The following is a 13218-nucleotide window of genomic DNA, read 5'->3' on the forward strand; positions in this document are numbered from 1 at the left end:
AGACTGAAGTTAGTTCCCTAAGTTAATTCCTAGGCTTTAGCTCAGTGACACAGTCTTGTGGAGCGCAAGAGACTCAGGTTCAAACCCAGGTTCAAACTCAGGTTCAAACCCAGGTTCAAACTCAGGTTCAAACCCAGTCAATCACTGGAGCAGCAAACAGGGAGAAGATGCCTTATTTGAACAGGATTAGTACACAGACAGGATATGACATCACATTACAGGATGAGGATATCCTGTCTAACGTCCCCATTGACCTTAGGACACAGTTCAGTATATAGAGTTTTTTATTTCAACTAAAGTACAGTTATATCAGACATGGTTAGGTTTTTACAGATAAATACAACATAATTCCCAGTGCTCTTTGATTACATCAAAACATAAATACATAGACTTCTTGACGCTCCCCATTCACAGTTTCAGGATTTGAATAGGCATTACATAGTTTCAGAGTTGGTTTTTCCATTTATACAACCAATCAAAACAAATCTAATCTAAGGCCAGAGAGAAAATATATGTTCCTGCTATTTGTACTGTACATGGTGATGACATATAAAATAGAAGTCATACGAGAGTCCAACCAACCCCCATTCTAGATGGCAATGTGAATAGCCTAGTAGCTCCAACTAAACTTGTTACTTGTCTTGTAATCTGTTTCTTTGATGTTTTCAGTGTACATCCATTAGTACCCTGACTGTTCTGAAACCACGTACTACTTTATAACCAACTAGAGAAAAGCAACAAGGATTTGTAATGATGACTGTGTGTACGTCCCACATGGCTCCCTATTCCCTGTATAGTGCACTACATTTCATCAGGGCCCATAGGGAATATATAGGGAATAGGGTGCCATTTGGGACAAAGCCAGTGCATCATATGTATAATGGCTGCTACGAATTTCTCCTTCCTTTCAGCCCTAAATATAGCCTCACCCGGCCAACAACAGAATCAAGGGCTCATACTGCCAATGTCTAAAACAACAACAAACATTTGATGTTAATATCAACATAATATACCATATTGAATTTCATAAATATTTGTGCTATTATTGGGAGGAAAATAAATATCCTGTCTCCTAAATGCACCTCAAAGAATACATGACTGTGTTGGGTAGAGCTGCTGACATGAATAGATCCAGTGTATGAATGTATCCAGGATTATGGTTACATATAGCTCCTTCTACCAGGTTTCTTATTGGTTCAGCATAAATACATGCTAACAGCATGAACAGCAGATAGAACTCCTATTTGGTGTGCTGTTGCCATAGAAAAATTACCCGTTTTACCTTGAATCTGTTCTGCAGGAGTGGTAGAATATTCTATCAATAGTCAGTGCATGGCAGAGAACTAACTGATCAAATTAACAAATTATTTATCAAAGTATAAAACTAGAGTCCAGTGTTATGTTAATAGTGTTAACCACCAATCAGTTAATTATTGATTGATTGATTGATTGATTGATTGATTGATTGATTGATTGATTGATAGCAAACCACAATCCAATGTTAGAATAATATTATTATGGCATGTCAGTGGATTTACATTCTCTTCTGCTGTCTGCCATGAATAAATATAATCCCTTGAGAGAGGGAAACAGTATATTATGGCCAGGGAAAAGATTTAGGCCTAGAGAAAACATCATATCCTTACATGGAATGAAACAGTGGAAGGTTGTAGAATAATGGCAAGCATGTTGGTTGTTAAAGTAAGAGAAAACCAAATCTTCAAAGAGTTAATCTCATGTGTCATGCAGAACTCTGGATGCCATAAACATCATGCATCTATCTACCTGGTACTGAGGCTAGAACTGTGTCTCAAATGGCACCCTATCCCCTTTATAGTGCACTACTTTTGAACAGGGCCCATGGAGCTCTGGTCAAAAGTAGTGCACTATATAGGGAATAGGGTGCCATTTGAGCTGTAACCTAGAACTGAAATAACACTGTTGGTGGTCTCCAACATAAAATACCAATATTGTAATATAATATATGATCTGTTGTTTATACAGTATGCACATGTAGCTAGCTGCTTGTCACAAGTAATATGACTGTTCTGTTCCTCACCATTTCAAGTCAGTTAGCTTCTCTAAACTGTTTAAGTTGAATTGGAAAAGAAAAGAAAAAGGAATGTCAATAAACCAAATACTGACCTTCTGTCAAACCCCCTAAGCCTTTCATTAATACACGGAGGAGATCAATAGGACAATTGATTAAAATCTAAATGAAATTATTTATTCTAAATTTAATTTAAATAGTCTTAGAATTTGTTAGACAATAACAGTGAAATGTCCCTCATACTCAACAGATCCACATCCCCAGTGCAATGACGTGGTATTACAATAACAGCCTGACCTCCTAGTCTGGAATACACACTGGATATGTCTCTGTTTCACTGTTGATTCGCTTAGAGTGATATTTAGAGTGATATTCAGAGTGATATTTAGAGTGATATTTAGAGTGATAATCAGAGTGATATTCAGAGTGATATTCAGAGTGATATTCAGAGTGATAATCAGAGTGATATTTAGAGTGATATTCAGGGTGATATTCAGAGTGATATTTAGAGTGATATTCAGAGTGATATTTAGAGTGATATTTAGAGTGATATTCAGGGTGATATTCAGAGTGACATTTAGAGTGATATTCAGAGTGATATTTAGAGTGATATTCAGGGTGATATTCAGAGTGACATTTAGAGTGATATTCAGAGTGATATTTAGAGTGATATTCAGGGTGATATTCAGAGCAATATTCAGAGCAATATTCAACCCGATATTCAGAGCAATATTTAGAGTGATATTTAGAACGATATTCAGAGTGATAGCATCTCTGGTAGGGCACAGTTAGGGTGCATCCCAAATGGCACCCTATTCCCTACTTTTGACCAGAGCCCTATGCGGACTCGTCAAAGGTAGTGCACTCTATAGGGTATAGGGTGCAATTTGGGATGCATACATAGATAGCATCTTTGTTAGGGCACAGTTAGATGTCTGTCTCTGTTTCTGCTTCTACAGTGGAACGGGGCTCGGGGCTATATGAAGATATCTTACCGTAACTATGGAACATTTACTAGTACGATGGATTCTTTGTTTTTCCAAGTACTCTATCATAATTTATGTAACATATGGTAAATCTACTACTGTGCATTAGGGCTCTGGTGTGGCTGGACTGGGGGAGTGGGGAGGGATATTCTCTGCTGGGCATGAGGTTGTAGACTAACCATGTTGCCAGATCTGTTCTGCTTCAGCTAACTCCTCTGTGTTATAATAGCAGATGAAGCAGAAACCAATCTGGCAACCTTGCTAGTAAAGTAGTCAAATCTACTGCAGGGGGTGACCAACCATCCTCCTGGAGAGATATAGCCTCCTGCAGGCTTTTGTTCCAGCCCTGCTCTAACACACCTGATTTAAGATAATCAAGGTCTTGGGGACCAGCTGATTAGTAGAGTCTGGTGTGTTAGAGTAGGGTTGGAATAAAATCCTGCGGGAGGGTATCTCTCCAGGAGGAGATTGGACACCACTGATCTAAAGCAATCATTCTAGGAACACTTTCTAGAGATACCAGAAATCAAATCATCATTTTATCAACTCTTTTTTACTGAAATAAAAACATAAATTACACACCATTCAAATAAAATCTTATTATCTAATTAGTATAGGGCCTATAAGGTAAACAAAATGACATAAAAGTATAATATAATATAACTATAATAATTGTATTATATCACACTGTCGTGAGTATTGAAGATACAGTGATATATCACAAGTTGTCATACTGTAGTTGATTTCCATCAACTGGTATCATCTGATATAAAATGTGTTTCTGTATTTGTGTCTTAAGTATGAACATCGCTTACAGTTTATTTTGGAAAATAAGGAATATGACAGATTTTATGCACTTAAAATTCAAACTTTGAAACAACAAAACTAAGACGTATAAACGGAGACAGTGGTTATTTCTCTCTAGTTTACAACATTCTCCCCCAGAAAACACACCAGAACTTGAACTGAAGCGGATGCAGTTGATACCATCCCTGTTAGTGCAATATTCTTACTTATGTCTAAAACAAGGGCACACACAACACTGTATGGTTGGCTGTGCTTTTCTCAACAGATGGAGATTAAACAAAGCTATAAAAACCTATTTGCTTCATTGTGAATGTTAATTATTCGACAGCTGAACCAAATGAAATACATTTTTTATCTGTCATTTAATTTTGTGATTTCAGTCAAGGAATCAGGTGACAGGTGTTGGTCCAATCAGACAGACAGGTGAGACAGACAGGCGTTCTACAGCTCACTACTCAGTGCTGCTTCATCTGGTCTGTCTGTTTTAACTGGTGCAACTGCTTTAAATGATTCACCAGCACAGGAAACCCTTTGTGACCCAACACCCAGCCTCTGTGGTTGGTGATTATACCCTGTCAACAGTATTTGGTGCAAACTAGAAAATGTACATGTTGTATTGATGTTATGGCTATTGATTACTTCCCTGACCTGCCGTAACATCATGGATAATGACAGACATCCAACTAGATGAGCCTCATTAAACAAAAACATAGTCAGAAAGAAGAGAGGGAACAGAGAGAGAGGGAGGGAACAGAGAGAGGGGGAGGGAACAGAGAGAGGGGGAGGGAACAGAGAGAGGGAGGGAACAGAGAGAGGGGGAGGGAACAGAGAGAGGGGAGGGAACAGAGAGGGGGAGGGAACACAGAGAGAGGGAGGGAACAGAGAGAGGTGGAGGGAACAGAGAAGGGGGAGGGAACAGAGAGAGAGGGAGGGAACAGAGAGAGGGAACAGAAAGAGGGAGGGAACAGAGAGAGAGGGAACAGAGAGAGAGAGGGAGGGAACAGAGAGACAGAAGGCAAAGAGAGAGAGAGACAGGGATAGAGGGGAATGGGGATTGAGAAGAGAGAGGAAGAGAGAGATAGAGAGCGAGGGAGAGAGAGAGAGATAGAGCGGGAGAGAAGGGGAAGGGAGAGAGAGAGAGATAGAGCGGGAGAGAAGGGGAAGGGAGAGAGAGAGAGATAGAGCGGGAGAGAAGGGGAAGGGAGAGAGAGGGGGAGAGAGAGAGGGAGAGAAGGGGAAGGGAGAGAGAGGGAGAGAAGGGGAAGGGAGAGAGAGAGAGAGATAGAGAGGGAGAGAAGGGGAAGGGAGAGAGAGGGGGAGAGATAGAGCGGGAGAGAAGGGGAAGGGAGAGAGAGGGGGAGAGAGAGAGAGGGAGAGAAGGGGAAGGGAGAGAGAGGGAGAGAAAGGGGAAGGGAGAGAGAGAGAGATAGAGAGGGAGAGAAGGGGAAGGGAGAGAGAGGGGGAGGAGTAGTAGGGTAAAGAGAAAGGAAGACAGAGGGAATAGAGAAGAGAGAGAGAGAGACTATTTGCACATCGTTACAGCACTGTATATAGACATAATATGACATTTGAAATGTCTCAATTCCTTTTGTGTGTGTAATGTTTACTGTTAATATTTATTGTTTATTTCACTTTTGTTTATTATCTATTTCACTTGCTTTGGCAATGTTAACATATGTTTCCCATGCTAATAAAGCCCTTTGAATTGAATTGAGAATGAGAGAGGGGATAGAGAAAAGAAAGAGAGAGAGAGAGAGAGAGAGAGAGAGAGAGATGGAGAGAGAGAGAGAGAGAGAGAGAGGGAGAGAGAGAGAGAGAGCAGAGAGAGAGAGAGAGAGAGAGAGAGATGGAGAGAGAGAGAGAGAGAGAGAGAGAGAGAGAGAGAGAGAGCGAGAGAGAGGGAGAGAGAGAGAGAGAGAGAGAGAGAGAGAGAGAGAGAGAGAGAGAGAGAGAGAGAGAGAGAGAGAGAGAGAGAGAGAGAGAGAGAGAGAGAGAGAGAGAGAGAGAGAGAGAGAGAGAGAGAGAGAGAGAGAGAGGGAGAGAGAGAGAGAGAAGAGAGAACAGAGAGAGATAGAGAGAGAGAGAGAGAGAGAGAGAGAGAGAGAGAGAGAGAGAGAGAGAGAGAGAGAGAGAGAGAGAGAGAGAGAGAGAGAGAGAGAGAGAGAGAGAGAGAGAGAGAGAGAGAGAGAGAGAGAGGGAGAGAGAGAGAGAGATGGTCTGACTAGTCTTTGATGGGACAGGTGATGCTGACAACAGAACTTCTAAGAAACATCAGAACCAGCCAACGGCTCTCCTATCAGTCAAAGTGTCACCCTACCCCACTATATAGGGAATAGGATGCCTTTTCAGCCTCAGCCTCATTGTTACAGTGCACCTCAGGCCATCCTCACAACAACATAATCCTCACAGACACACACATCAACACAACAGAACACCTGTCATCTACACAATCATACTGTACACTAGGTAGGTGGACTTCTGGTAAAGGAACATTAAATATGCTTACTTCAAATATGGAAAAACGGCAGAGCCTGAAAATAACAAAAATAAAAGCTATCTCCATGAATCCAGGACATTCAGATGGCGATGGTGGGGTTAAGGGGTGTAGAAGCAGATTCCAGTACACTTCAGTATGGAACAGTAGCGTCTACTGGAGAAGAGGAGCATTGGAACTTAGAACTAAGAACACTGGAATTAGAATTAAGTGAAGAAGTTATAATCCATAGTTATCCAGTCTTCTGGGTGACAACTCACAATGAAACTCACAAATAAACATAATTGGTCCTTCCTTCAGTGGTTCTTTTTTTGTCTTCAATTCTTCTTCACAGGACGACGATGTAATCCTCCAAACATTTTAGTTTGAGTGTTTCTCAGAAAAAATAGATGGTCCTTGGAAAGAGTCTGTTTCTCTATTTCTTAAATGGTGTTAATCTAGTAAAATTGCTGTGCCTGAAAAGAGACTGGCCTCGTTTGAATTGACTGAATTCAAAAACCTCTGCTTGTGCCAAGTCATCTGTTAGGTCATACTGTCCCGGGGGTAGGCGGTCCTGGGGAGGGGGGTAGGAGGAGGCACGCATCTGTTCACACCTGGAAGGCAGGTGCAGAGTAGGGGACAGGAAGAAGTGAGCAGAGTAGGGGGAAGGAAGGAGGAGCAGAGTAGGGGGCAGGAAGGAGGAGCAGAGTAGGGGGCAGGAAGGCGGAGCAGAGTAGGGGGCAGGAAGGAGAGAGCAGAGTAGGGGGTAGGAAGGAGAGAGCAGAGTAGAGGCAGGAAGGAGAGAGCAGAGTAGGGGGCAGGAAGGAGGAGCAGAGTAGGGGGCAGGAAGGAGAGAGCAGAGTAGGGGGCAGGAAGGAGAGAGCAGAGTAGGGGGCAGGAAGGAGAGAGCAGAGTAGGGGGCAGGAAGGAGGAGCAGAGTAGGGGGCAGGAAGGAGGAGCAGAGTAGAGGCAGGAAGGAGAGAGCAGAGTAGGGGGCAGGAAGGTGGAGCAGAGTAGGGGGCAGGAAGGAGGAGCAGAGTAGAGGCAGGAAGGAGAGAGCAGAGTAGGGGGCAGGAAGGAGGAGCAGAGTAGGGGGCAGGAAGGAGGAGCAGAGTAGGGGGCAGGAAGGAGGAGCAGAGTAGGGGGCAGGAAGGAGGAGCAGAGTAGGGGGTAGGAAGGAGAGAGCAGAGTAGAGGCAGGAAGGAGAGAGCAGAGTAGGGGGCAGGAAGGAGGAGCAGAGTAGGGGGCAGGAAGGAGGAGCAGAGTAGAGGCAGAGGCAAAGAGCAGAAGCCAAGGGGTGGAGAGGTGGATAGCCAGAGAAACATGGTCAGTATTGGATCAGAAACAGAACATTTGACACAACATCTAGTCATGCTTTCACAACAAACAGGCAACTACAACTATGTACTACGTTAATCATCAGATATGATATATGATCATATGATGATGCTGGAGGATGGAAAAGATAAAACTCTGCTCTAGTAATGACACAAGGGAGAACTAGAGATGCTATTCAAACAATCCCTGAATCAGGCAAACACGAGGACCCGGAGAAATAACATTCTTCCAGCACAAATATGAAATCAGGCGTTTCCATTGGCGATGGAGAGAGTGTTATTCCGGCTTTGCTGATTACGTGTTTGATTGAATAGCACCCTAAGACTAAGGAAAGTAAGAGCGATCAAAATAGATTTATAAGAACAGAAAGCTGTTGGACTACAATCTACGAGCATCACAACAACTACTCCACAGCCAAACTGTGAATAATCAATATTTGATGATGGAAAATTGAAAAGTTGCCATGGCATCTTGAAAAACACAGTGTCCTTGTTTTGTTAACTGATTATAGACACTGTTTCTCTATGGAGATCTTAGAGAGCCTTGAGAGGTAATAAAGATAGAATATACTCTATATCAACATGCTCCAATGCCATTGGTAAGTATAGTAGTTCTGATTTCTTATCAGTTGCCATGGCATCTTGTTGCATTATCTCTACAGTAAACAAAACTCTAATGAATGATATACCTTTATCATTTTCAAACCATGTCCATAAAACAAGGCCCTCTTTCTCAAGATGATATCTAATAATGAATCTGAAAATTCAAGAGCAGTACTTCACCTTGTGCCAACCATGTAACACACACAGTTACTGTAAAACCACAATGTAACACACACACAGTTACTGTAAAACCACGATGTAACACACACACAGTTACTGTAAAACCACGATGTAACACACACACAGTTACTGTAAAACCACGATGTAACACACACACAGTTACTGTAAAACCACGATGTAACACACACACAGTTACTGTAAAACCACGATGTAACACACACACAGTTACTGTAAAACCACGATGTAACACACACACAGTTACTGTAAAACCACGATGTAACACACACATAGAACAGGACAGTACTGTGACACACCAAACCAAACACAGAAGGACACAGTTCTGACACACATCTAGGGCTGTATTTGAACAAACCTAACCCAGTGGTAAATCTTAGTGCTGGTTGTAGCGCTATAAGTCCTGGGGTGCGTCAGAAATATTTTTGCTATTTTTACAGCCCACATTATTATTATGAGTGCAATTGCTGGCGGTGGTGCGAAAGGGCTGGGTTTTGTAGGTGTGACTAACCTCGACTAATTTACCTCGACTAACCTGTACCCTCGCACATTGACTCGGTACCGGTACCCCCTGTATATAGCCTCATTTTATTTTACTTTAGTTAATTTAGTAAATATTTTCTTAACTCTATTTTCTTCAAACTGCACTGTTGGTTAAGGGCTTGTAAGTTAGCATTTCACGGTAAGGTCTACACCTGTTGTATTCGGCGCATGTGATAAATACAATTTGATTTGATTTGATTTGATTTGACTAGCGCTTGGCCACTCACTGGCCAATCAATGCGTTCCATGGCTTAGTCTAATTCTGCATGTGTTTGTCTCCAGTTCTGTAGGTTACTGACTGTCTTTGCGTTGCCATCAACTCCAATTCAGCTGGGGACACGGGATGTTCTCCTCCTGATCCATTGTATATTGACACTACAGTTTATTAAATAGCATAGGCTACAATAACTTAATAGCAACAGTAAATACAACTAGTATTTGCTCAATAGCCTATGTTTGGAGTGTTGGCAGTCAACATTGTTGTAATTGGCTTCAACAAGCCTAGCCTACATGTCTTTACACATCACACTTCTCCTCAATAATAAATACTAAGCTCCCCGTAACTTGTATTGTATGTGTGAGGCACGTTGTCAATAAGCCAGATATAGCCTAGGCCTACCGATGATACTGCATTAAACGACTGAATCATTTAAATAAGTTTGGAGGAGCGCATCTTTGGTTCCCGGATGACAGGCGCTCTTTGGAGATGGGGACGGATACTTGAACAAGCTAAATGAAGCATGCAGGTAGGCATATGTGTGTATGTTTTAGGATGTGCAGTATATTTTCAATTCAAGGCACTCTGACGAATAGACCATTTAAACACCTTTTATGGATAGGCTACTTTACAAGGCCAGGATAAAAGACACAACGCATTGCTGTTGAACCAGCCTTCGTAGCCTAGGCCTAGGATAAGAGCAGCCTATGGAAGGCTTGATATGAAATGGAAAACAGTTTCTAAATAGGATGGGGTCAGAAGCATGATACCATAAATCGCCTCTCTCGTTCCATGGCACTGTGTGCACAGGTATGCCTACATGTCTTTATGCATAACATTCACACGTCTATACAAAATACTAGGATACTGTCAATTGTATCTTTGCCTATTCTCCCCAAAATCTGCCATTGATATGGCATTATAGGAGGACTTAATAGTTTGGAGGAGCGTGTCTTTGGTAATCAGACGAGGGGCGCTCTTTGAAAATTGGGGATGGATAGCTTACTAAATGAAGTATGCAGATATGTGAATTGTGAATAATGAAAAAGCTAAATATATCAAAGCACTCTCAGTAGACAATTTAAAAGCACTTTATTCATAGGCTACTGGGCTAATGGCCAGGATAAACAGACGCACCAATGCGATGCTGCTAAACCAGCCTTAATTAAAGGGAGGGTAGGCTATGCCTGGTTTTTAATCAAATTAAACGAAATGGGGGGAGGGGGGGGGCAATATATATTTTTTACGTTTCTAAATACGAGATTCACCGGCACAAATGGCACATCTCTGTTCTATGGGCACTGTCATGTCTGGATAGACTGCGCTTCCACTCTCTAAATCCATGCCATTATCAACTGTCTTACTGTTAAGACCAGCTTTTTGTGGGTCTTTATAACTTCCCGTTAGCGCTGCATGAAATCGTCACTTTTGCTCTTGTTTTTAAAGACACAGCTCAAATATTGCCACCCCTCCCACCTCAGCGCAGGCGAGCTGATGTCAGACAGGTAAATTGCGGAACCTGGCGTTAGGGCTGGAAAATGCCAATGACAAAATTGCAAACTGCGTTTGACACTTGCGCCTCCTTAGTGGCAGCTGAAAATAGAGCCCCTAGACTGACGAATGGGCCATCTTAACATCAGAAACATCATTCACAGAGAGACCACACACATCTGTTATGATGGGCCTAACGGTAAAAAACACACATCACATCAACAATGGCAAACAACTCACATCCAACTGGCGTTCTATACACCTGCGTTTTCACTTCAAGATAACTATTCTTTAATATTCACCATGCATAAAATCCCTCTGTCTTTTCATAGGTGTTTAGCAGTTGTTTGATTCACAAGTCTCTTCTGGAAGATAATGTGTGACTAGATTTGACGCTTTTGGAACGGTTGCAAATCGATTTGTAAACAGAAAGAAGGCATAGGAAAAGGTGTATGTGCGTGAGAGACGAAGGTAAAAGAGTGATGTGCGGTGTGTATGTACGGAGTGTGTGTGTGTGTGTGAGACGAAGGTAAAAGTGTGTGTGTAAGGCTTGGTAAGTAAACAGCGATGAGAAGACAGAGTGTCAGAGAGAAGAGAGAGAAGAGAGAGAAGAGAGAGAAGAGAGAGAAGAGCAAGAAAGGAAGGAAGGGAAATCACCTGGTATCTTCGTGTTGCCTCACCTTTCTGTTTAGCTACCTTCCTCACAGTCAGGGCTGCCTGATGCTTCTGGTACTCTGAGATCTCAAACCCTGAAACACACAAGCTCCATGTTAACCTTGAATTATTGCAGTGTACACCATGACTGCAAGCCTATTGTCTCAAATGGAATAGAATACAACCTCATTGTTCATTGTAAAATGAACATTTGACATCACCACAAGTAGGTGAAGAATGTGTGACTGAGAACCATCAAAAGGTGTGTGTGTGAGTGAGTATAAGTGTGTGTGTGTGAGTATGTGTGTGTGTGAGTGTGTAAAAATGAGTGTGTGTGAGTGTGTATGTGTGTGTGTGTGAGTGTGTATGTATAAGTGTGTGTGAGTGTGTATGTGTGTGTGTGAGTGTGTAAAAATGAGTGTGTGTGAGTCTAACCGATTTTCTCATCCTCCTGCACCATCTTCCTCTCCTCGTGGAAAGCCCGGAGCCATCGTATCTTCTCCTCCAGTTTCTTAGACAGGAAGATGTGGAGCTCCTCGCTGTCTTTGTTGTGCAATTTGAACGCGTTCTTCACGCTCACGTTGAAGTCGTCGTCGCGACCGTCGATGGCGTCCCGCACATCATAGCGGTCCATGTCGATACGGCCCTTATAGTACAGGATGTCCCTACGAATCAGGTCCTAGAGGAGAGAGAGAGAGAGGTGGTGTCAGGGTGTGTGTGTGTGTGTGTGTGTGTGTAGTGTTTGTAGTGTGTGTGTTGGGTCTCTGAGAGGTGTTAGCTTGCAGGTGTTTCCCCATATTATCCTCTTATGCAACTCTCTCCATCTGCCACACAAACACACAACACTTCAAACTCTCAACAACAAAGCTCTCTCCTCTTCTCTCTCTCTCACTCTCTCTCTTTCTCTCTCTCTCTCAACTCTCTCTCTCTCTCTTCTCTGTCCTCAACAACAAACCTGTCTCCTCTTCTCTCTCTCTCGCTCTCTCTTTCTCTCTCTCTCAACTCTCTCTCTCTCTTCTCTGTCCTCAACAACAAACCTCTCTCCTCTTCTCTCTCTCTCACTCTCTCTCTTTCTCTCTCTCTCAACTCTCTCTCTTTTCTCTGTCCTCAACAACAAACCTCTCTCCTCTTCACTCTCTCTCGCTCTCTTTCTTTCTCTTAACTCTCTCTCTCTCTTCTCTGTCCTCAACAACACACCTGTCTCCTCTTCTCTCTCTCTCTCTCTCTTTCTCTCTCTCTCAACTCTCTCTCTCTCTTCTCTGTCCTCAACAACAAACCTGTCTCCTCTTCTCTCTCTCTTTCTCTCTCTCTCAACTCTCTCTCTCCTCTCTTATCAGCAACAGCCCTGGTTTAAAGCTAGCTCACAAACCTCAAGCTACATACAGAGATATGCATAGATGTGAACTATAGACTTCTTATACCAGTGGGCATTCAACACAATGAGACTAAAATATCTTCAACATTCGATACAGATCATGTCTGGTAGTCCACCCTGTTTAGGACAGACAGGGAGGTAGTCTGTTAGTCCACCCTGTTTAGGACAGACAGGGAGGTAGTCTGTTAGTCCACCCTGTTTAGGACAGACAGAGAGGTAGTCTGTTAGTCCACCCTTTTTAGGACAGACAGAGAGGTAGTCTGATAATCCACCCTTTTTAGGACAGACACTCTGTACTAGACTCTGTACTAGACTCTGTATTGGGCTCTGGACTAGACTCTGGACTAGACTCTGGGCTGGGCTCTGTTCTAGACTCTGGGCTGGGCTCTGGACTAGACTCTGGACTGGGCTCTGTTCTAGACTCTGTACTAGACTCTGGACTAGTCTCTGGGCTGGGATCTGTGGGATGATGATATGGATAAGAGAG

General features: G+C 42.7%; 1 protein-coding gene across 1 annotated transcript in view; it reads right to left on the reverse strand.

The window, feature by feature from the left end:
- Positions 1-6000: 6000 nt before the first annotated feature.
- Positions 6001-13218, reverse strand: part of LOC121531510 — a 74699-nt gene continuing 67481 nt past the window's right edge. Inside the window, 4 exon segments of the mRNA XM_041836765.2 lie at positions 6001-6907; positions 6910-6930; positions 11383-11451; positions 11792-12035. Coding sequence (XP_041692699.2) covers positions 6753-6907; positions 6910-6930; positions 11383-11451; positions 11792-12035 — 489 coding nt within the window. The 3' untranslated portion in view covers positions 6001-6752.

This window comes from Coregonus clupeaformis, chromosome 21 (genome assembly GCF_020615455.1).
Source record: "Coregonus clupeaformis isolate EN_2021a chromosome 21, ASM2061545v1, whole genome shotgun sequence".
Lineage (NCBI taxonomy): Eukaryota > Metazoa > Chordata > Actinopteri > Salmoniformes > Salmonidae > Coregonus > Coregonus clupeaformis.